The sequence below is a fragment of the Hydra vulgaris genome, chromosome 12, assembly GCF_038396675.1.
Source record: "Hydra vulgaris chromosome 12, alternate assembly HydraT2T_AEP".
Taxonomy (NCBI): Eukaryota; Metazoa; Cnidaria; class Hydrozoa; order Anthoathecata; family Hydridae; genus Hydra; species Hydra vulgaris.
This window is the reverse complement of record NC_088931.1, coordinates 60,286,737-60,311,946: the sequence shown is the minus strand read 5'-3', so window position 1 is coordinate 60,311,946 and position 25,210 is coordinate 60,286,737. Positions and strand designations below refer to the sequence as shown.

Genomic DNA, 25,210 nt, shown 5'->3' with positions numbered 1-25,210 from the left:
GACCCAATATCAAGATTATTACTTAATATATTCATATCTAAATGCATGCAAATTAGTATTAAAAGAAAGAAAGGTTTTAGGGAAAAACGCGCGGAAAGAGTGCAAGAGGGTATTATTCGGAAGCTCTACACCCCTCACACTTTGGGTAGGATGGGTTAAAACTTAAATATTAATTGTTTGTAATAATAAATAATGTTTACATAAAACACAAAGATTAAATGCAGTTTTACCAGACTACTGGTGAAGAACTTTATTTAAAAACTGATTTATATGTTAATTATAAAGAGTTGAACCTTAGAGTTTTTTAAAGAAGTAAATTTATACTGACTGCAAAACTAGCTTATATGCTCCATGTCAATATATGAACTCTAAAGAGAATTTGTTTTCATGTTTTGTTTCAACCTTAGTTTTGAGGAGACTGATATGTTTTTTTTTATTACATAATTCTAAAAAAACTTCGTCCTTAAACCATTTAACACTTTTTGAAGGTTTAGAAATGCTTTGGCAGGCTACATTAACTTATATGTAAAAAATGACAATTGGATATTAATACTCTATTTGAAAATTTAACAAAAGAAGTTCCATTTATCAATGGATAAAGAGTTATGAAGAAAAGACAATAAAATTCAAAAAAAAAAAAAGAGCAAAGTCATTTGCCATGCTATGTGTTTTTTTTATTATAAAATGAGTATAAACTGTTGAAGTATTAAACAAAAATTTGCAAGTGTGCAATTTTTCTTTTTTCTACCCTTGGTTCTCCATTAAGAGGTGGTACGTTAAGAGTTAGCCCATCAGGTAATAAATTTACTATATCAAAAAAATATGTATAAGCTAAATTGCAAATGTGAAAAGATTTCTAAATGTGTTTCTCGTCAAATGTAATGTCCCTTTTCTAAGAGACATACTCAATACAAAGTTTAAATGGAGTTGTACGAGACTACTAGTTGTCTGTTATTAAAGTATGGAAATGTAAATTTCAGGCTGGAGCAGAGGTTTTTCTATGCTCAATACTGCATCTTTATACCAACTTGTTAATTATAAAGAGTTAAACGTTCAAGTTTTTGTAAAAAGAAAATTGTATATTAATAATCTATTTGAAATTTTAACAAAAGAAGTAATATTTGTTTTTCTACTGAACAGTTCTTTTGTACAGTTACATATAGGCTTTGATATTACAAGCTAGCATAGAGTATCAAATCTTTTTATATCTTTATATAAGAGGTATTCACAAAAATTCAAAAAAAGCACACTTGATTTTATTTGTTATACCAAAAATTACGTAATGAAATTATTCATATAATTTGGAAATACATTTTATTTTATTATTTTTCTAGATTTTTTTATTCTTTCAGGAGTATCTGATGTAAAATAAATTGATAACATAACATAAAATTTATCAAAATTTGTTATAAAAACCATTAGGAAAACAAACTACTTTTTTAAATCTTTGTTTTTAATAAGATATTATAAAAATCACCAATGTTTTGAGTTGCAAAGTTTTGTAAAAGTATAAGTACTATATTGTACAAATTTGATAGAAAAATCATACTTTTTTTGTTATTATTATTCGATTTTTTATGCGATTATTCAATTTCATTTTAATTATTCAGTAAGCTTTTTGACATTTGTTATGATTTTAACATACGCGCTAAAGCCTCTCTTTCAAAATTAGCCAATCAGATTGCGCATATCTCTGCCTATTCTGAGCCTGTATAGGATTTCAAAATATGCCCGCGGGACACGTTTTTTCAAAAGTTTTTGAAGGTAAGATTTCTTAAGTACCAAAATACATTAAATTTGTTTGAAAAATGTCCATACAAATTGAAAAAAGGATAAGGAATCTAATGAAATGGGGAACCTTTTTGACATACATACTTTTTAAGTTCTCAGCGTTTAAAAACTTCAAGGTCGGTTTATTAAAAAAAATAACTTCTATTTAAAAAGGTTTCCAGTGAAAAATGCCAGTATATCCTTTCCTCTTTTCAAATCAAGAATTTATTTATCTTTTTTTAAAAGAATGGTTAAGAAAAATTTATAAATTTTGTTTAGAAATTATGTATATAATGTTTTATTCCCTTGCGTATCGTTTGGGTTGATTTTGGTGCTTTTTTATTTTATTTCAGTGCCATTTCACACCAAACCATTTCACGCGAAATCTTCCATACTAAAAAACAAGGCGTTTTTCAAAAATTTAACAGTTTTTCCAGCACAAAAAAATGCAATAACTTTCAATTACAAGAAATCACATAAAATCCAATTAACTTCTAAGTTTGTTTTGATCTCTATACAACTATGTTTATCAAATATAAATATATTGACTAAAAAAAATCCTTTGGAATGGCTATCATTGTTGTTACGCAGGGAATCGAACAAAAAATCTAAAATTGCATCAGCTGTTAGCAAATTTGCATTTGGTTAAAGAGCGTTGTGAACATTTTTTATAACTGAAACATAAATATTGCTATATAGCTCTAGGAAGTTCAATTCATGTAATGCTTTTTTCATTTTGTCCATCACTTTTAAAAATCTTTCAACCATTGTCACAATGCTGTTCCATCTGGTCAACAATCTGGCAGTAAATTGAGTTCAATTCCGTGCTCTACTTTTACATAGTCTTGTAAAGTGGAATTTCTTTTAGAAGGATGTTTAAAAACTAAATTATTTTTCTAATCATTTGTTAAACCGCATTTATATCTTCTCTTTCACATATTTGCAGTGTGAAACCGTTTAGATTATCATTTTCAGATTCGATAGAGTTATCACTGAAAAATCAAGATCCATTTTCTAAAGAATCAATGTGATGAACATTAGCATTTTCATTTCTTTTATAAATAACGTCCATTACAGCCTAGTGTATGTCGTGGTTGTAACATAATTGGTGTATAAAACCAGATAATATACCAAATTTGATCATTACTGCGGCAGCATCTGTGGTTGATGCACCAACATCTGAAGAGATAATTGCAAACTTTGAAAGTTTTTCTTTAAATAAGTCTATTGTTACTTCAGCTGTATAGCTTCAATTTTGACCAGTCGTAGATTAAGAAATAACTTATTGAAATTAATGTTGATATTCAAATATCTTTGATTGCGTAGACTTGTCGATTCATGAAACGTTCGACTAAATTTTCCACTTTTTTTTTTGTGATTATATTTTAACAGTAAATTCATTTTTTGCCATAGCACAATATTTATAAATTAGTTTCATCACATTGTTTTTACCTTTTGGAAGATGACATTGTATTTCACTCAATGCTTGACGAATGAGCTCACTTTTGCATATTCTTTGAAATAAAAATCCATTAACGGCCGCAAGTCTGGCCTGTCTCTGCTGAGGACTGTTTCTTGGAAAATAATGATGTGAGAGCCTAACTCACTTTTGCAGGGATTGTCTCACAGTTACTTGAACCAGCAATTTGATCGTCATTTAAGTTTCTTTTCTTGGTATTAGTGTAATAAACATATTTCTTATTAATCCATTGGTTGACGAGCCCTTACAATAGTTTATTCGGACAGTTCAAAAACGTTTAATTAAAAAAATTATTATTTGGTTTTTTACATTTTTCTATATTATAGGTAACTTCTAAAGTCAGATTATACATGTTAAATAGCCTTGTGGACATAAATATACTTTAGTTTTGAATAAATAATTATCCTAATATAATGAAATATATACACAAATAATTCTTTGATTTTGACTTTTTCCCGGAAAATTATGGCAATTTTTCCGAGTAACGAGAAATATGAAATATAAACAATTTACGAGAATTTCCGGTCGGGAATTCCAGGGAAGAACCTTCTACTACCAACTTTTGAAATTAAAGTTTAATAATGCTTTATTGACTACTTTATATAGACCGCAGTGTCATTCCATATGAAATCATCCAGACCATGTCACCCTTAAGTCTCAATATTGCTTTATTTTTACATCATTTGCAGTCTATATTAAATAAATAAGACTGCAAATATTTTGGCTTAAAATATGCGTGTGCTGCTGAGAAATCGTCAATTAAAATAATTTCTGATTTTTTATAATAATATTTTTGTGGTTGTCTGAAAAGACAACAAAGCAACTTTTACATCTTGCTAATAGTTTAGAGAGTTTTTCCAAAGTTTGGAATCCAAATAGATTTTTTTCTAAGAAATGCCTGGTTTAAACAATTTTTTTTTAATTTAATTATTGACATGTAAATTATTGATTTTTTGAATTAAAATGGAGACTGTCGCCCAAAACTGCTTGCAAAAATGGTGATTGTATATCATTACTTTATCTTAGGTCTACTGAAAAAATTAGATTCATGCCTTGTTTCAAAAATTAGTATGCACTCAAAAATAAAATCTTTTCAGAATTTTAAAAACTTAAATTTTATACCAATTAAAATTTTTTTAAACTTTAACATAGTGTTATTTTACAATGAGACATATTCATAGACATGGGCATATGAAGAGGGCAAAGGTAAGGGGTAAGTTCCACCTCCTCCTTCTCCTCCCCAGATTTTTTTATTAAGTAAAAATGAATTAATAGTAATAACTTATTTCTAAAATAGAATTTAGACCATAATGAAAAAAATGTTTTTGAGATTTTTAAATGTTTGGTTATAAACTTCGTAAATTGTTTTGTTGCATTTGAATTTGTTTTTATTATTTATTTCTAATTGTTAAATGCCTAACACCTAAGAATATTTTTAGAACAAAAACTGTTTTGAAAGTTTGTGTTAAGATATCTTTAAAAATCATACAGCATATAAAAATCATATAGCATAGAAAAATCATGTAGCATATGCAAGAACTTTATTGTTTAGTAGTAAACCCTTGCACCAAAATCACGGATATTTGAAATAATATCAAGTTACTTTTAAGTGCCTGAGTGTCTTGTTTGAACTTCAAGACATGTTAACAATGAGCAAGAGATTCTATCATTACATTGAAAAAAAACTGAAAAAAATTGCCAAGAAATAGTTAGTAATTAACTTTATTAAAATGATGAGTTTTCAAGAATTATGTCAGGAAAAAAAAATTTGTTAGTGTTAAGAAAAACCAAAATGTTCAAAAAATGTTACTAATCTCAATTTTAATGAATTGCATTAAATTTTTTTTTCTTAATAGTAGGGTCAGTTAGTCAACATTTTGTACTCTGAAACCATGTTGAGCGGTGTATTACAACTAATGCATCAGGTATGCACAATAAATGTGTGCATACATCAAAAAAATTTTTACTCGAAGCAATTAGATAGAACAAACGTTGTAAGGATTTTATGAGTTTAATTGTTTTTTCTATTGAAAACGCAAAGTGTATGCTGCATTGATGTAAGCTATTCCCCGATATTCAAGCATTAAAAAGTTGTTTAGTCCTTGAGTTTATAGAATATAATCTAGAAGAAGATGTAGCATTCAAGAAATGGCAGGGTACTGACCGTATGGCATTACGGTTACAATCATTGCCACTAGATGAGTTTAATGATTTCTTATGTGACAGCGTTAACAACCTTATTACACATTCATTTATAGCAAAAATCCAAAATAAATTTTCAAAAACTGTAGAGAAAATGTAAACCAAAATGAATGTTAAATTTTAGCAGATTTTGCTGAAATTGTTACCTTGTTGTCCAGAATGAAGTTTTAAGTTATCACTCGAGCAAAAACCAGTGTTTACTTTTTAGAATTGTAATTTATTTTCAAGAGAAAATATTTCTCAAACAAAAATCTTTTTTTAATCTTTCAGAAGATACATGACAGAGATCGTGGCACAGATTATGACACAGGGTTCGCTTATAAGATTTAAAAATTTCATATAAATTGATTACACAGAGTAAAAATAAAAAATCATTTAAAAACCATTTAAAATGCTAAATAACTTACTATAAAAAAAGCAAAACAACTTAACTTTTAAGAAATTTTAACCTGAGTCTTTTGAATGTTAAAAGTGGTGTTAACACTGTTTCTGTTAATTTTTCTACTAACAACTTTGCATGATACAACATTCAAAGTAGAATCATAAAAATCTGTATAAGTAACTACTTTATGATAATTTATAAATTCTAATTTTTTTAATGCTAATTTTTTTATTTAAACCAGGTCATTGTTCCTACCATTAAACTATGTTGCAATTTTATTAACGTCAGCACCAAACATAATGATATAACTGTCATTAAACTTGGTGTTTTATATAGATAAAGGGTTTAAAACTTTGATTATCTAAAGTTTTTTCTAAAATTTTTAGAAAAATAAGGGAAACTGAAATCAGGCAATAATGACTAAAAATTCCCCTACTTTACAGTTTATAGTTACTCCATTGATTGAAAAATTAAAGATTTAAAAAAAGATATTTATAACTTTATCATATGAACTATTAAAGTTGTTTCTGAGTTTTTTTATCTTACTAGCTGTTGTGACCCGTAAAATACGGGTCCAGGGTGTTTAATTCACACTTACCTATAAAAAATGGTTTTTATACTTGTTCAGCTATATACTTATCCTGTATTTTTTTACTTTAATGTTTTTTGAATAAATTGTAGAAAAACAATTCATTTAAACCTTGCTCTTAGGGCAAAAAAATAAATATCCGGACTTTATTCGCATGATTAGACCTCATAGAACTTTTACCCCGATTTAATATTTCTGAAAAAGTCTCAATTGATTGATACATCTTCATAATTTAAAAAAGAAATTTGTCTTTCTAATGTGCGTGGATTAACTTTGTTAATTTTGTATATACTTTACATAACAATCTCTAAGATAGATGGCAACTGCTTTTTTTTTTTTATGCTGCTTTAACAGCAGCATCTACTGGAGTAGCAGGATGGGCTAAAAATTTATTTTTTTGTCTTCACAGCAGCACCTACTGAGGTAGCATGATGGACTTAAAAAATTTTTTTATCAAGTTTTAGACCATAACTTTTTTTAAACTATCTGCAACACAATAGGACTAACTATCTTGAGCATATTAATATCATAAAATTAATAACATAACTATCTTGACTTATGCGCGACAAGTTTCATCCAGTGTTTTGATGTTTTTAGATATTTAGGTTATTTTAAAAGTTCTCTCGTTTTTGTTTTTTAGAGTGTAAAGTATATCTATACATACAAACATACATACATACATACATACATACATACATACATACATACATACATACATACATACATACATACATACATACATACATACATACATACATACATAAATACATACATATATACATACATACATACATACATACATACATACATACATACATACATACATACATACTCACATACATACATACATACATATATATATATATTTATATATGTATATATGTTATATATATATATATATATATATATATATATACACATATATTTGGCAATGCCGAGCTTAAAGTATTTGAGGTCAGCAAAAAATAAACGACCTTGTTTCTATGTATTATGGTAACTCTTTTGTGTCAATTTTTTTTGCCGACCTAATGCTGACCTAATGCAGTTTAAAGTCGGCAATATATTTCTGATTTTAAACTGTTTAAAATCAAGTTTTTTATATGAGTTTAAATAGCAAAATTATTAACTTATTAAAACGAAATTAATATCTTAATTAACATAAGTTGTGTTAAAAACGAAAAATGTATGTACCTCGAAAAAATCGTTAGACGTTGCAATAGTACTAATTGTCATTATTGATGGCGGATTGGGGCCAGTAAAAAGACCTAAAAAAATAATGTTAAAGTTAATCAATAAAACATTCAATACTGTAGGTATTGATAGAATACTGTAATGATCAAAACTGAAACTATTATACTGTATGATTTTTTTAATTTTGTCAGGTTAGTTAGGCAACAATTTTGAACCATATTTAATCACTTAATTAAAAATGTAGCTTGAAATTGTTTTAGAAATTGAAATTTTTCTTGCAATCATTATATATATTTATATATACATATATCGTCTCTGCAGAGCAAAATTTAAGTCCATTTTTTTGGCAAAAAAAAACTTTTTTTTGTTTAAAATACTTAATACATATAACAAATAACTGAAAACAAGTAGATTTATTAAAAAAACCAAAAGCAGTGATTAAATTTAAAACTTTAAATGTCTTTTTTCTCAGAGCAGTCAAAACGGACTTAAGATGGTCTTGTTTTGAAGCGGCTATTTAATTTGTAGAACTTTGACATATTTTATTCTCAAGGGGAAGCCCCCTCTAAGTTTACTCAAGTTTCATAATTTTTTTTTTTACTTATTTATGTATTTTAATGTACGCCAAATTCAAAATAATTTGTTTATTTACTAACTTTCATCATAAAATCCTTTAAAATTTGCATTTTCTCAAGGTAACTCAAAATTTATACCCTAGCAACGACCATAGCAACGGTGCAGCACCTTATTAAAAATCCTAATAACTAATGTGTATTTATAAATAGCTGCAGTATAATTCTTTGTTTGGTTTCTTTACCTATCCTGCGAGCAAAAAAAGTCTCATTTATCAAGTCAGATTACAGTTTTCTGTTATTCTAAAGCTTTTAAAATTAACAACTTTCTTAACATTTTTAAAAAAATGCGTAAAGTGTGTAGAATAAAATCAAGAACAATAAATGAAAAAAAGAGGAGAGGTTTTTTAGGGAAGAAATTTAACAACCTCGACAAAGAAAATACTTAAATGGAGTTGAATGACAATCCTGCTGTAACAATTTTGATCGATTTAAATACTACAACTGTTAATTAAAACTCTGAAAAAAACGAATCTGGATTAAATTTATTTTCTACTTCTATATCTGCGAAGAAGGTAAAGCCAATTGAATATTACAGAGCTTTTACAAGAATGAAAATATCTGGATTTAGGATTATAGATTGCTCTATACTATCTGACATATTTAGTGCGTTAGCATGTCCTTAAAGTGGCGAGTGTTCATCCTTGTCATTGTCCGAAAAAGTGCAAGACAAAAAAGAACTTGCCTCAAATTTACTTATAAAGTGCTTTAACTGAAAGTATGAAAATGAGTTTTATACTTCAAAACAATTTAACAGAGGGTTTGATATTAATTGTAGAACAGTATAAGCAATGTGTGCACTTGGACAGGAACATTCTGGTATAAAAATATTCACCACTTTAATGAATATGCCACAACCAATGACGCAGAATAGTTATGATAAACTAGCTGTGAAATTAGGTGCTGTCACACAATAAGTTGCTGAAGATACCTTGCTTGATGCAGTAGCAGCGTTAGGCGTCGGCGGCGTCGGCGACCGCCAACGGTCTCGCGCTTGAAGGAGCCTTGCAAAAATATACTAAAAAAATTAAAGATTGTATTTTAATTATGATTTATGATATTTTTACATATCTTATTTTGATTTGCTGGACAAAAATATGTTGGTAATTTGTCGGTTTTATCATCGGTATTATATTACTTCAACTTTAAATAAATATCATTTTCTACGTATCAATTTCAACCTTATTCTAACTGTTTCTGATAACATAAAAGCATTTTTAAATATTATTTATTATTGTTTACCAGCTGTGAGGCGTAACCTATCGTTAACTATACTATTAACAAGGAATGTTAATATTCGATTCTAGATCTATAACTGATGTACGAGGAAAAAAACTAAGCGAATAGGCGCTTAGGAACAGTCACAGAAAAAGGATGAAATTTAATTAAATGACGAGTAACACGAGAATTAATTTTAGTAGATGGCACAAGAGACACTAGCTCTTTCGAGCAGTGCCCATTATAGTATTTGTAGAAAAGAGAAAGAGAAGCAACATTACGACGATGTGATAATAGTTGGAGGTTGGCTGCAAGAGCAGATACAACTATGTTTACAATGCGCTTTTGCACCCTGTCTAAAAGAGAAAGGGAATTATAAGAAGATCCGCCCCAGATATGGCAACAGTATTTCATACAAGAACGGATTTGAGATTTATAGAGAAGAATAATAGAATCCGGAGTAAAAAAGTGTCGAACTCAATAAAGAGATGCAACTTTAGCAGATGCTAATTTTGCAATGGATTTGATATACGGTTTCCAAAAAAGATCGGAAATATATTACCTTTCATAAATATAGGAAGATCTAAATTATTAAAATAACATTTGGCTGAAAAAATTGAGTTTTAACTGAATTAAAGTTCACCAGGCACTGTGAGCCCCATGCTGCTGCAGAAGTGAGATCCTTTTTAAGCTCATCCTTTTTAAGCCCCTCCAAGCAATCAGAGAGTGTTGGCTTCTTATCATGACAAGAATAAATGGTAGTGCCATCAGCAAACCATTCCACCTTAGATGTGAGAATATCTGGAAGATCTTTAATGTAAATTAAAAAGAGTATTGGGCCAAGGATTAACCCTTGAGGAAACCCTGAAATTACAGGATATGAGAAAGAGTGTTGTCCATTGAGGACAACTTTTATAGCGCGATTGGAAAGGAAGGACTCAACATTTTAAAAATGTTACCAGATACACCTTAAGAAGAAAGCTAATGGAGAAGAATAGCATGCCAAACTTTATTAAAAGCTTTAGATATGTCAAGAGCAACAGCTTTAACGTCTCCACCTCTATTTAATGCACGATGAAACCTATCGGTAATTACTGTTAGCAAATCAGCTGTAGAACAAGAAGATCAAAATCCATATTGATGATCAGAATATAAGTTATTAGACTTAGAAGAGAGATTAAATCTTCATTAATTAAAGATTCAAAAACCTTGCTTATCATAGGAAGAATGCTAATGGGACGGTTAGTTAGACGAGTCATATCGCTCTCCAGAATTTAAAATTTGGGTAACCGTTGGCGTGAGTAATCAAAAATAAATTCCACAACAATACAAAGAAATAAGAACAATGATAGAAAAAAAGCTAATAGTTATAAAATTAAACACTCAAAATAAATTAAACTTTGACAAACCACGAACTAATTATTAAAAGTAACTATGACAACAAAAAATATTGAACATAAAATATCAAATAATACTATAATAATATACTATAATAATATATAGTAGTAATAATATAACTAATGTTAACTGCTACCAATAATAATATTGTTAACAAAGATACTAAAATGATAATAAATAAATATAAGTCAATATTAAATAAGTTTATAAAAATATATTTAAATTATATGTAATAAATAAAATAACTAACGAGGACTAAAATGAAAGTTTTACACTGCTAATTTGAATTATAATTTTTTATGGAAAATGTTAATGAAACTGTCAGGTTCTCAGAGAAAAAAATTAGCCAAAGACTGTCCATGAAGCTGTTTTAAGTAAAGTGCCAAAACTAACACATTCAACAACTTCAAAATTCTTTGCAACCTTGTGAATCAAACATTTTGTGTGATGAAAGTTCCTAAAAAACATTTCCGTTCTCTGTCTCAGTTTATCCAAGAAGAAGATAATATGAGTAACCCTCTGTTGTATCGTTTAACTTATTCAGCTAGATTAGCTTAATGTTTTTCAACTTCATCCTTGAACATTTATGGCTAAAAATCTCAGAAAGCATCACAGAAAAACAAAGAGCCTAAATGTAATCTAAAGCCTATAATAGTTGAAACAGATTATAGTTTGACAATTGCAACAGATTTTTTGCAGAGAAGTAACATTTGCAGAATGTTATTAAATGACCCGTCCACTTGAATGTAACCTGCTGGCTGTAAGAGAGAGAGACTGCATCATCAAAATAAATCTAATATCTTTCCTGAAGAGCAATAAAAAATATCCTAAAACCAAAAAATGCCATTTCTCAAACGAATTTCGATACAGGGTAGCAAGAAATGACGAAAAAATAAGAAGAGATGGCGTCTATACTCTCCAGAAACTGATTCAGCTTATTGTCTTCCTTGTCATCTGTTTGATCCAACTCCAAAATCATATTTTAGGAAAAAAGTTTGTTTCAACAACTGGAAACAGAAAGACCTTTTTACTAATCTGCGAATAGCACTACGCATATTTTATATATTATACGCTAACAATTGCAACGACAGTAGCCTGCAATGAACATTGTTTAAGCAAGTTGAAGTTAATTAAAACCTACCTACGTACATTCATGACGCAAAAAAGATTGACGTTACTTGAATGTATATATGAGCTGGTGAGAATCAGCATGGTGTAAGTAAAAAAAGCATCATTATGTTAAACTTGTGACTGGTGTAAGGTGTAAGTTTATGTAAAGAAACTAGTAACTGTTTTTTTTTTAGTTTGTAGGGTTTTCTCTACTCTAAAGCTAATAAAACCTTCAAAATCTCGCATTGGGAAAATGTTGACTTGCACCATTCTGATTCTCACCGACTCATATAATTATCTTTATGGTAGATTGGTAGATGTTGTAAAAACTAAAGTATCGGTGGCAGTACAATAAGTCTATATAAGCAACAATTACTAGTGGGAGGGGGCGCCTCAATTACGTTTGTTTCTGGCGTCACCAACCCTAGAGACGGCCCTGCATACAAGAATGAGTTCAAGATTTATAGAGATAAAGCAAAGAATCCGGAGTAAGATAGTGGCAACCATGATAAAAAGATGCAACCTTAGCGGATGCTATTTTTACAATCGAATTGATATATTGTTTTCAAGATAGATTGGAAGAAAGAGTTAATCCTAGAAGATGAAGGGTAGATGACTCATTGGGTACATTACCGTTTATAAATATAGGAAGATCTAGATTGTTGCGATAGAGATTAGCAGAAAAAAATTGAGTTTTATCTAAATAAAAGATCACCAGCCAATGAGAGCCCAATGTTATAGCAGAAGTGAGATCTTTTTCAAGCTCAAATGCCCCCTCTAAATAACTCTTCATATCTATCTAATGCACGATAAAACCTATCGGTTATTACTGTAAGCAAATCAGCAGAAAAACGAAAAAATTTAAATCCATATTAATGATTAGAAAGTCAGTAAATAAAGTCCGGACCACAAGCTGTAGAAGATTCTAAGCAGGAAACCACTTTAGATTTAGAAGCTGGAGTGATATGAATGCCGTGCAATGGATCAACATGTTTGCCGGCTATATTAGGTAGGATGTGATTAGTGAAATCAAGAGATGAAATTAATGAAAATTTTTTAGCAAACAATTCAGCAATGTTTTGAACCATGCAAGAAAGGAGGAATAATATATTTTCCCTTATCATAAACACTGTTAAAGATTTTCCACAAGTCTCTGGAGCCTAATTTTTGAGATGAAATACAAGATTTTGTGACCTGAGAATAGCGAGCATTGGCATTATACAAGTACTTACAATGGTTTATAGCAATAGTATACAGACGTCAGTCTTCTAAAGAATTGTTTTAGTGATAGATATGGAATTAATAGTCATGATTGAAATTTGCAGCAGCCCAATGAGAGGAAAACCAAGGAGAAGAGTGACGCTTGACTTAAAATTGTCTAGAGGGAATAAAAGGTTCCATGCCAGCCTGAATTCAAGAAGTTAAATAAAAAGCACAATTGGAAACAAGAATACGAAAAGTTTCTACCCTAGGTAGATAGTTAGAAAGTTGACTATTTGCATAAGAGATTAAGAAAAGGCAAAAGTTATGAGTCTTAACACCTGCACTACACATCTGAGTTACTGACACTAGAACAAGCCATTCAGTGTGATGAGCATTTAAGTCACTAATACAAACGATGTTGGTTGAAGGGGATAAAAAGAAAGGGCTTGGTCAATTTGATCAGAAATAACATCGAAAAGAGTGCAGTTTTGACATGAAGGAGAGTGATATGGAACAAAGAGAAAGACAATAGAATGAAGTTGTTTTAAGCAAAAGCGCATAAAAAAATAGTCTTTGGATTCAAACCTAGTTTTACGACAAATAAGTGAATTTTTACAAATGTAAATGCTCAGGCCAACCACGTGATTATAGGAGTTTTTATAAAGTAAAGAAAGATAACCATCAACACTTAAATTGTTGGTGGTTATCTTTCTTTACTTTATAAAAATATAGATACTAAACTCAAACTAATATATAGTTTTATATATATTATACAGTATAAAGTAGCTATTAATTTAGACCTTTCCTTGTAAAACAGAATATATACTGATGTATAACTGTACACACTCTGTTTTATATGGAAAGTTTCTATTTACGATTCAATAACCATAAGCTTATTTCACACACCTCAGAAATAGCTTTATAGAATATCATCCGTTAGTAAACTCTCACCCAATTTTGCGCCGAGTTAGTTAGACGTTTTTAGTTCGTTAGTGTTTTTAGTTCGTCGGTAAATAGCCAATGTTCATTAGTCACTAAACTCACGCTTCAATCGCCGATACGTTGAACCTTCTGTTAGTTAATGTCGAACAACAAAACTTAAAACAACTAAATAAAACTATAATTTAGAATGCAGCTACCGGTTGTGGTAGTTTATACATTTTACAATAAGCTGAGACATGAGATTCCGCGAATTATCTGGAAATTTTAAAGGAAAGTGTGTCTAGTTGATTTGCAACTACAAAGTTTTTTAGTATTAAATGAGTACACTACACAACAAAAATAGTTTTACTATAAAGTAAGGTGGTTGGATCACTGTTAGTAATCCAACCACCCAATCATATGTGTGTTTAAAAATAAATACCTATTAATGACTGGTTGAAGAAGTACATAGTGGAACTGCTCATGCCAAATGTAACTAAAAAATTTCAAACTTTATGAGCAATATTTAATTTTCACAAATAGTAACACTAATAATATAAATTAAGTATATATTATATCTATTTATATAACTAAGATGTACAATAATTATAAGATTATAACATATTTATGACTAAAGAAAATTTATTCTTACTAATAGACACAATCAAAACAAAAAACAAGTAAATTGTCAGTTCTCTCAATGAGGTTTTCACAATCATTTCTTGGCTGCAATCGTCTTCAGTTTGTCTAGTCTTCCACAGACCTGAAATTTTAAATCATTTCGATCAATATTTATAAAAATGCTAATAAAATGATACTAAAAATTATTATCATGTTATCTTATGATAATTATAAAAAAATAAAAATAATAATGAAAATAAAAATAATATTAATGATACCTCGAAAACCTCTACAAAACTTTTTCCCCCAACTTTCATAAGATGTATCGGGATAGTCTTCATAACTTTTATATGTAAAATAAGATTCCGCTGTTGCTTCATTTGTATTTTGATTTGTTGAGTCGCTGCTATCATTGCTTGTATTTGTTGAATGTTCAAGTTTAAACACTGCTGTAGAATTAGATCGCTGGTTTTTATTTTCCGCTCGAAGACTTAGTTCAGAGAGCTGCATGCTTCTTAACCTTTTTTTTGCACTCATTTCTAAGAATATTTTTAAATTTTAAGACATTTCTATATTTAACCAAACTCGAATACTTTAAATCAAACTTTTTTTAACTGACTCACACACATGTTACAACTGACAACTATCTAAGCTAGATTTATAAATCTATTTTTAAATACTGTTTATATGATATATAAAACAAGATAACAGAGTTTTAAAACCAACGTTTAGTAACAAAAAGAGGCTTTTAAGAAAATCAGGTTCCTAAGAGTTGTGACAAAATCCCTGTAATGAGCAGAAAAATCCCAACATTCTAAAAAAAAAAAATTCTGCCGCTTTCGAATTGCTCATGGCAGCAGTTGTAAACGAAATGTTTACAACATATTTTTAGTACAAGATTACTCTTTTCAATGCGAATGTGCCATCATACAGAAAACCTACAAACTCCACATCTATGCATGTTGAAAGAGTACTTTTAGTATTTTTAGTAACGGGAAACTACACGTCTGTAACTGAGTATGGGGTCCCCTCTCAGCAGGTAAAAAGAAATTGTCAAATATCTTTTTTTTATTATGTCGTTTTGACCATGTTCAGAGTTATCCCGCTTTCTCCATTACCCTACTTGCCCTTAATCAATATCAAAAATTAGGGTAAAATGTATAAAACCCAATGTCTCCATATCAAGTTTCTATATATATTCTTAAAAAAATTTATTTTCTCGTTAGTTTTTTTTGTAACATTTTTTTTTATAGAAAACTAGCGATTTGCGATGATAAGTCTCAGTGAACATTATTATTTTATCACGAAATCTTATTTTGTAATTTTTAATTTTTTATATAATATTTAATTATTTACTATATATGAGGAGCGCATACGTAAAACGTCTGAGTCAAATGATTTTGAGAAAATGACGAAAAACGGCACTATTTCTAGTCGCGCATTAACAGAAATTGATATTTTCTTCGTCTCTTTTTAAAACAAAAAACTTTCAATTAGTCTATAATTTATATATATGATATATATATTATATATATATATTATGTATATATATATATATATATATATATATATATATATATATATATATATATATATATATATACATATATATATATATATATATATATATATATATATATATATATATATATATATATATATATATATATATATATATATATATATTATATATATGATATTTCAGTATACAGAATGTTGAATTGAAGTTAACTCAAAATATTTATTTTTCTGTTAATATTTTTGCAAATGGGCTTTTCATATATTTTTAACATATCTCAAAATATTTTGTGTTCAATGATAGAATGGAAATTTTCCCATTGATAGTTTACTAATAACTTTTATTAAGCTAATGCAACCAATATTAATGCAAGAGCATTTTGGAAAATTAAAGCTATTTGAAAATAAGAGCAATTGGAAAACTTTGTATCCAAAACAATTTTTACGTAAATTCAAAAAATTACATGAAAATTTTTCAATTTTTTACGATCATTTAAAAAAATTAAAAAACTTTAAAAAACAAGAAAAAAAACTTAACGAAATATATTTGAAAAAATTTTTTATTTCAAATATGTTTCCTGATGACAAAAATTTGGCCTAATCTTTAAGCATTTAAAACTTTTTGAATTTGTGAAAAATTAAAGCAATTTAATACCAATTATAGCAGTTTTGTACCCAGCCTCACTATTTTTTGATATTTTGTTTATAACGTATTAATCTAAAGGTCTTTTTTTTTGTTCAGAATAATTAATTAAAAAGTTATCGCAAAAACGAAGCCAGCTACCTAATTGAAGAAGTGTACAGCCTGTGCCGTGGCTAGGCTCCCCCTTGCTCCCAATACGGGGGAGAGCAAGCCTAGCCAATTTATGGAGTTTATTTGCAAATTTAAGAAGGTTTTTTTATTTAATTTTTTTGTAATTTGAGCCCTAATAACAAGTTTTTTTGGAAGCGGGGCTCCAACCCACTACCGCACTGTGTACAACTGTTTGCATCCTAACACTAAAATACAAACGTTGTAGAGTATTTTGTTGCCTCTTATCACCGTGAATGAACCATCGAAAGTTAGTGGAAGAACAATAAACCAATCTTGCAAGCCTGGTTCATATAAAACCCAAAAATTATGACTGCTATAGACATTAGCCGTCTAAAAGGTCTCTCGAATAACCAATCTGTAACTTTAACAATAAAAAAATTGGAAAGAAATTCAAATGTGGTTGTTCCTACATTGAAAAAAATTTTGGAGAATTTGTTACAAAGTAAAAAATCGTGAATTTATTATTGTTTGTAAGTTATACTTTACATTTAAACATCTAAATAAAAACCAATTGCAAGGAGGCTTCAAAATGTAAAATATTAACGCAAAAGCAAACTTAAAAAAAATTTTGTGGTGTAAAACAATTTATTCCCTCGTGGAATCGTTAATTTACAAATATCACAGTAATAATAATTGCGCATTTTGCTCAGACCTCCTTGCACTATGCCAGAAGATCTACGATTTCAAATCAATTAAAATACCTGGATAAAAAAATATTTATTATGTTATAAAAGTTGATAATCCGATTTTTCTTTCAGAACTCCGACCTATTGAGATTTCTGTTCAATTTTTAATGGCTGCGTGTTTGAAATCAATTGGGAAGCTGAAAATTAACGTTATTAGCAAAAAAGAATCCGCTCTTGTTTAAGAAAAGTTGATAAAAATCTTGTAGATCTTGTATGTGTAAATATATATGGAGAAAAGTTGATACAGTAGGTCGCAATGACCAGAAAGTCATTTAGTTCTTTTAGCCTCGAAAGTAAAAAATAAATATATTGCTTACTACTCTGTTTAAATTTTACATTAAACTTTTCTTTATATTACTACTGCTTGCGCTTATTTTGTGCCAAATATTTGTAACCAGGAGTTTTATTCAAATTGTTTTTACTCTCTTGTTAAATAAACATTAAAACTTCTTAGTATGATAAACTTTATAATGAAGGTTTTAGTTTGAAAAACATTAAATGGGTATAACTTCAAAGAAAAATTATGTTTTCCTAATGTAATAAATGAAAATGCAGTTTGCAAATTACAGCAACAACTTTTTTATTTATTTGTTACAACTTTTTACAACTATTTTTCAAAAAATAACCTAATCAATCATCTTAATACTCCTCCAAAAGTTATTACCTTTATTTAAGACTCTTAATACTCCTCCAAAAGTTATTAATATTAATTAAGACTCTTAATACTCTCCAAAAGTTATTACCATTAATTAAGACTCTTAATACTCCTCCAAAAGTTATTACCATTAATTAAGACTCTTAATACTCCTCCAAAAGTTATTACCATTAACTAAGACTCTTAATACTCCTCCAAAAGTTATTACCTTTAATTAAGACTCTTAATACTCCTCCAAAAGTTATTACCATTAATTAAGACTCTTAATACTCCTCCAAAAGTTATTACCTTTAATTAAGACTCTTAATACTCCTCCAAAAGTTATTACCATTAATTAAGACTCCTAATACTCCTCCAAAAGTTATTACCATTAATTAAGACTCTTAATACTCCTCCAAAAGTTATTACCATTAATTAATACTCTTAATACTCCTCCAAAAGTTATTACCATTAATTAATACTCTTAATACTCCTCCAAAAGTTATTACCATTAATTTGTAAATAGAAAACCTTAAATAAATGCTGAACTTGTTCCATAAATTAAATAAAGCTGAAACAACCAAATTAATCAAACAGTCAAAGCAAAAAATCAAATCTTATTATAAACTAAAAGTATTGTTAAAAGTGAAACATATGTAAGCTTTAAAGAAATAAAACTGAATGAAAATTTTGCTTTTATTCATAATTAATTGTCATACTGAAACATCGCTTGAGCAATTACCAATCATACACAACTTTTGGATCCTATAGTAGTAAAATACTCCACAAATACTCCAATAATTAGGTAAATACTACACAAGATTTTCAGAGAACAACTTTCTTGTTTTAGAGTATAATTTGAAATTGAAGTAATACTCAATTAAGTATTGTATGGTAAATATTATTTATGGTAAATGTTATTAGATATTGTTAACAAAAAGATAAGACCAATATAAAAACAAATCTAAACGGTTTACATTACTTATGGATGATACAACTCTATGTAATACTTATGGATGATACAACTCTAGATTAAAAATGTTTCTTTTAAATAAAATAAAGCTCAAATAAAAAATTTAGATAAATAAAAAAAAGAAATTTATTTTTCTCACTATCACAATTCATATAACAAAGTTAATTAAAATGTTACCCCTCACTTTTTTATATTTAATAATTGTAAACACTTGTAACAATTAATAACTGCATCTTTATACATTAATACTTGTATATATATATGAATATATATATATATATATATATATATATATATATATATATATATATATATATATATATATATATATATATATATATATATATATATATATATAAATTAGTAAAAACACTTATCTAATTTTTGATTACTTCGAAGTAATCAAAAATTAGATAAGTGTTTTTAATTTATTATTAATTAGATAAGTGTTATACTAATTTATTTTTGCTCTGTTCTTTTAGAACATTGAGCACTGTATTTGTAGAATACACTAACATAATTTATAATTTATATATATATATATATATATATATATATATATATATATATATATATATATATATATATATATATATATATATATATATATATATATATATATATGTATATATATGTATGTATATATATGTATGTATATATATATATATTATATATATATTATATATATATATATATATATATATATATATATATATATATATATATATATATATATATATATATATATATATATATATATATATATATATATATATATATATAGTTTTTAATTTTTATTAAATATAAGTTTTTAATTTTTGTTTTTAAGTGTTTAAATGCTTGAAATTACTAAACAAATCTTATATTAATTTTATTTGTAAAGATTGTAATAACATTTGCTTAAAAAGTACTTAAAAAAGTTTACATAGATAATATTCGATCAATTAAATACATTTTAAAATGCAGATATTTAAATGTAGCTACTAAAAGCAGGCAGAGTGTCGAAACTTAATGTAATCACATTTAGAATTACTTTAGAATGTTTTGGAGCATTTAGGAAAAAAAGCAACTTTAATTTAAATTTAGTAATCATTACTTTGATTGAGATAAACAACCAAATTTTTAACAAAATCATCTTGAAGTCATTAAACTGTGTGACATGTGTGGTTAATATTTTGTAAACCATACTTAAACCATCCTTAGAGGTTAAATGGACATTTTTTAACCTCATAAGTTCATGGTCCTCCAAGATGAGTTTTGATATAAAAACACTGAAATAGATATTCTTTAATGATTTTATTTCAAAAGTATCCCCAGGACCTTAAAAAACTGTTCTGGAAATATGGCGACTTAGTAAACATTTAAGAAATTTATTCTTAGGGCTATATGAAAATAAAAAACACAAATTATACATAGTATTTGAATATTATAATACAATAAATCCACTTTTTTCATAAAATAAACTACAAATTTATTTTTTCAGCTGTTTTAAACTTTATTATTGTATGGTTTTAATTGCCTGTTTAGCATGTTACTTCTTTGTGTTGAAACTTGTATTTTCTTTATTCTAATGTTTCTTATAAATTGTTTGTGTTTTTTAAGCTATATTTCAATTTTTATAATTGTCTTCTTTATAAAAATGGTCAATGAATAAAATATCAAGCCAAATTCCATAAATTTCAGCAAGCAGTTCACTTCGATCTGGGAGCAGCACAAAAGCAAGTAAAATATATATTTCTCTAGAGTTTAATTTTTGGATTGCTTATATTCGTTAATGTTTTAAAAATTATAAAGGGAAATGCACCTATTTCTTGATTGATCTAGAGTATTGGTATGTCTTTCCTAATTCATATAAAAACTGCATATCATCTGATGTTGTTAAATTTTATTTTTTCACTACTTTGTTGAAAAGTCATTTTAAAGATTTGCATAACTGCCTCTAACTTATTGTACAAAATTATAAGATATACTGGTTGATGTTACTTTCCATTATGATTTTATCATTTTAATGCTTCAAGACTAAATCCAATACATGATGTTAACATCCTATATATTGTGTTTAGAAATTTTTATATAAATTCCGTTTGGATTATTACAACAACTTCATTTTTTTTTTGATAATGCTGACACTTGTGGTATCACAGATTATAACTAATGCTTTCTGAAGTTGATATTAGTCCAATACCTAAGTTATTCTATTAAATATTGTTAATGCTTTTTCATCATTAAAGATGAGCGAATTTCACAGCGCTGATTTTTAATTTTAACGTTTCACGGATAACCAGTCATTAGTATCACTGGCTGTTTCTGTTTCTGCATACCCCCCTTCTTTTTTTAATTTAAACTGCATTTCATAAAATTGTTTACCTTCAGTTCCCAACCAGATTCCATTTGTTTTTGTAATATAAAAACATTTGTAAATATACCTTGAGCACAATCATTGCGGTATTTTATTACATTTGCAAATTTTTTTGAGCATTCTAGCATTCATCAAGTGTTGATAACATTTTACTTTTGTTGACACTTTTATGGCATGCTGTCAAATTTTTATTCGAATTATCAATGTTTTTTACAATATCTTTATGTTTTTAAATTCATTACATTTTCAAGAAAAAATAATTCAAAAGTAAACAGACTTAAAATCCTAGACCCTCAACAACTGAAAATGGAAACACCAAAGATTAAATATTCATAGATAATAATTAGCAACAAAAGAAATAAAACTCTCATGTAGCGATGGGCAATAAAAATTTCTATAAAAAATTAAAAAATTAAAAAAAATATTGAAAATTTCATAATACTTTTATACGCATCTTAGTATGACATTGGATTTGACGAAAGCTTTTGCATTTTAATTTTCTTTTGTGAGATTGTAAGAAACTGATTTCAGCATGCTATCAATTACTACCTGTTTGTAGAACTTCTAGATTTATCTTGTGAAACTTGCTGTTTCCACAAATGCTTTGATAATGAATTGCTTAAAAAAAGGCAAGTACCGTCGCGAGGTAGTGATAAATTTCTAGTGATAATACACATTTTAGGGTTCTTGGTATACAAACCTTTGTAAAATACTTTTTGTAGCTCTGCTATTTAACAATAATATATATTTGCCTATTAAACACATCAATAAATAATTTTTCAATGAATGTAACCTTTGATTAGTTTGCTGTAGTCTAATGAAATCTTTTTTACCCAATTTATCTCAATATAATCTGTAATAAAAACAGCACTTATAAAAGTGGTATTTTAAGTGTACTATTGCATGCATTAATACCAGTCAGCGTTTAGATGAGCTGCTTAACTAAACTACCATGAGTTAAACTTGGATTTTTCCGCGCCAGATTTTAAACATAGTTGACATTTTCATAAAATACATTTTTGAGTCCAATTTGCATTGGACCCAAAAGAATCAAGTTCAGGAATTATACTCTAATATTTCATTTATGCTTTGTTCAATCATTTCTTTAATTTTCCAATTATTTTTAAGATTTTAAAATTGATTTTTTTTATTCGCAAATTTTTAGTCGCTTTCTCTTTTCAGTAAACCAACAATTATCTATTTTTCATTAGTATATTAACAAATATTATTTTTTAATTGTCTTTATTATTTTAACTCTGCTTTCACTACTGGTTATATGAAAATTTACTCGAAGAGATAGTGTCAGAGATTGTTTGAAGAGAATTTTGTAACAAATTAACTTTTAACAACGTATTTCAAATTCATAAATAACCCAGGAAAAAATGTTTTTGAATTTTTATAAACTTTCGAAACACATGCTCTATAAAAATTCGAGTAAAATTTTTATAGCAACTTTATTAAGTTCTATAAAAATAAAAATAAAAATAAAAATAAAAATGAATAAAAATAAAAATAAATAAAAATAGCTTTTTAAAATGCTTTTTTAAAATATAAAAGAAAAAGTCAAAAAAATATAGATTGCTCTTATTATGAGGAACTTCTATAGAAGTTAATAGACTTTCTATAAATAAATTTTCTAGAAACCATATGTTTCAAAAGTTTGTATAAATTTTATTGAACTTTTTCCTGCGAATACATAAATAAGCGAAAGTTTTTTTATATTAAATACCAATACTTTTATAGTTAATCAATAAAAGTATTTCATTGCTTACTTTGATTGATTTAACCAATAAAAGTGTTTGATGGCTTATTTGAGGTAATTCGTTATTTCTTCTTTCTTAAAAAAAATTAAATTCGTTTTTGTAACAGTTTTACTTGCAACAAACTGTAACAGTTTTACTTGCCAAAACTATTTTCATAAAAACTTAAACTTTAGGAAGCATAATATTTTTATAAAAACTTAAACGTTAATAAACATCAAATTTTTTATAGATACACTCATCTGAAAAAACTCGCGAAACTGAATATATATATATCTTTATTTAGTACTTGAAAAGAAAACAAAAACAAAAAGCAACCTGCACGTGAAACAAGTCCTTGCCAACTTTAAAGAAATTGCTAAACAAAATGAATATCGTTTTGAAAACTAAAAAAAAAAAAAAAAATTTAATTTTTAATTTAAGAATTTCATTCGGATTATTCGTTGTAATAAGTAACCATGAGATACATATACGAAGTAACCATGTAAAATTAATCACTGAATTGACAAAATGATTAAATGCTAAACATTTTATGAGAAGCAAAACTAGCAAATGATTTCATTATTTAGTTACAAACATCAAAAGAATTATGATCTAACTTGAAACTAAATTTAAAAATGAATTTTTTCAGTTCAAAAAAAATACTACGAATAAAAAAAAAAATTGAGTAATAAGACTCTAAGATGCAGGTTTTAATGATGTTAACTTGCCCTCGCTAATATTTATTTCTTTTTTAATAATTTTTTAAATAGTTTCTTCTTGTTGTCTTTTTTAAAGCTAATTGAGTATTAAATTATTCAAAAGTTGATTTTTTGATTACAAGTTTTTGTATAATAAATTGTTTTTTATTTCTAATAAAAAATAAATTTTGTCCCAAATTCAATGCAAATTATGCAACTTAATGTCATCGGACCACAACAAACAAATTTAGATACAAAGAAAAAAAAAACATCTTGGGAAACCATCTTTAAGAATTATACAAAAGTAAAGTGTAATTATCTCAACAATATAAAAAAAAAAATAATAATAATAAATCTTTCCTATCTCTAAAAAAGTTTGTGATTTTTTGAAAAAACTTTCGCTATTGAAATACCAAAATAAAAATAAAGCTCCGTGGAGAACAACTTTAAAAAACGCAAAAAAAAATTAGTAATTTTCCTGTATATGAGGTTATGCCATCTAAAGAACCTGCTCATCTTATGCAACCTTTCTCTAATCCTGGTTAAATGCTTTTTCGCGGTGATCTGTGATGACCGTTAGATCTTCTTGGAGGACCTTAATAACTACAAAAAAAAAAAAAAAAATTAGAAAACGAATACTACATATTATCAGATGGTGGCTGATAATATTTTAAATATTCGTAATAGAAAAAAATAAAAATTATTTTAATAAACTTTTTACATTTTATTTTTTTAGTTCTTTAGCTTTAACAAGCTAAAACAAAATTTTTTATCAAAAATTATTTACTTAAATTAAATACAATTAATCATACTTCTTAACTAAACAACATGTGAACAGCTTCAAAAAAAAACACATTCAGATTTGGTTCAACTACTAATTACTAATAGATTATTAATATTTATAAAAATCATTAAAATAGTTTTTAATAAATTTTCAGGTCATTAGAAAAAGGGGTGCTTTTGAGTTTTGGAGTCGTAGTTTCTAGGAATATATTAACTATCTTGGTTTTGGTAAATGACACAAGTATATGTTAACTGAACAGTAAAAACACCAAAACTGTAGCATAAC

At 27.1% G+C, this 25,210-nt stretch overlaps 1 protein-coding gene across 1 annotated transcript in view; it reads right to left on the bottom strand.

The window, feature by feature from the left end:
* Positions 1-23,898, bottom strand: part of LOC100207545 (polycystin-2) — a 76,390-nt gene extending 52,492 nt beyond the window's left edge. Inside the window, exons 1-5 of the mRNA XM_065813941.1 lie at positions 23,780-23,898; positions 14,996-15,256; positions 14,749-14,859; positions 14,539-14,592; positions 7,615-7,688 (exon numbers count right to left, since the gene is read on the bottom strand). Of these exons, the coding sequence (XP_065670013.1) occupies positions 7,615-7,688; positions 14,539-14,592; positions 14,749-14,859; positions 14,996-15,254 (498 nt within the window). The 5' untranslated portion in view covers positions 15,255-15,256; positions 23,780-23,898. The remainder of the gene's footprint in view (positions 1-7,614; positions 7,689-14,538; positions 14,593-14,748; positions 14,860-14,995; positions 15,257-23,779) is intronic.
* Positions 23,899-25,210: the final 1,312 nt, after the last annotated feature.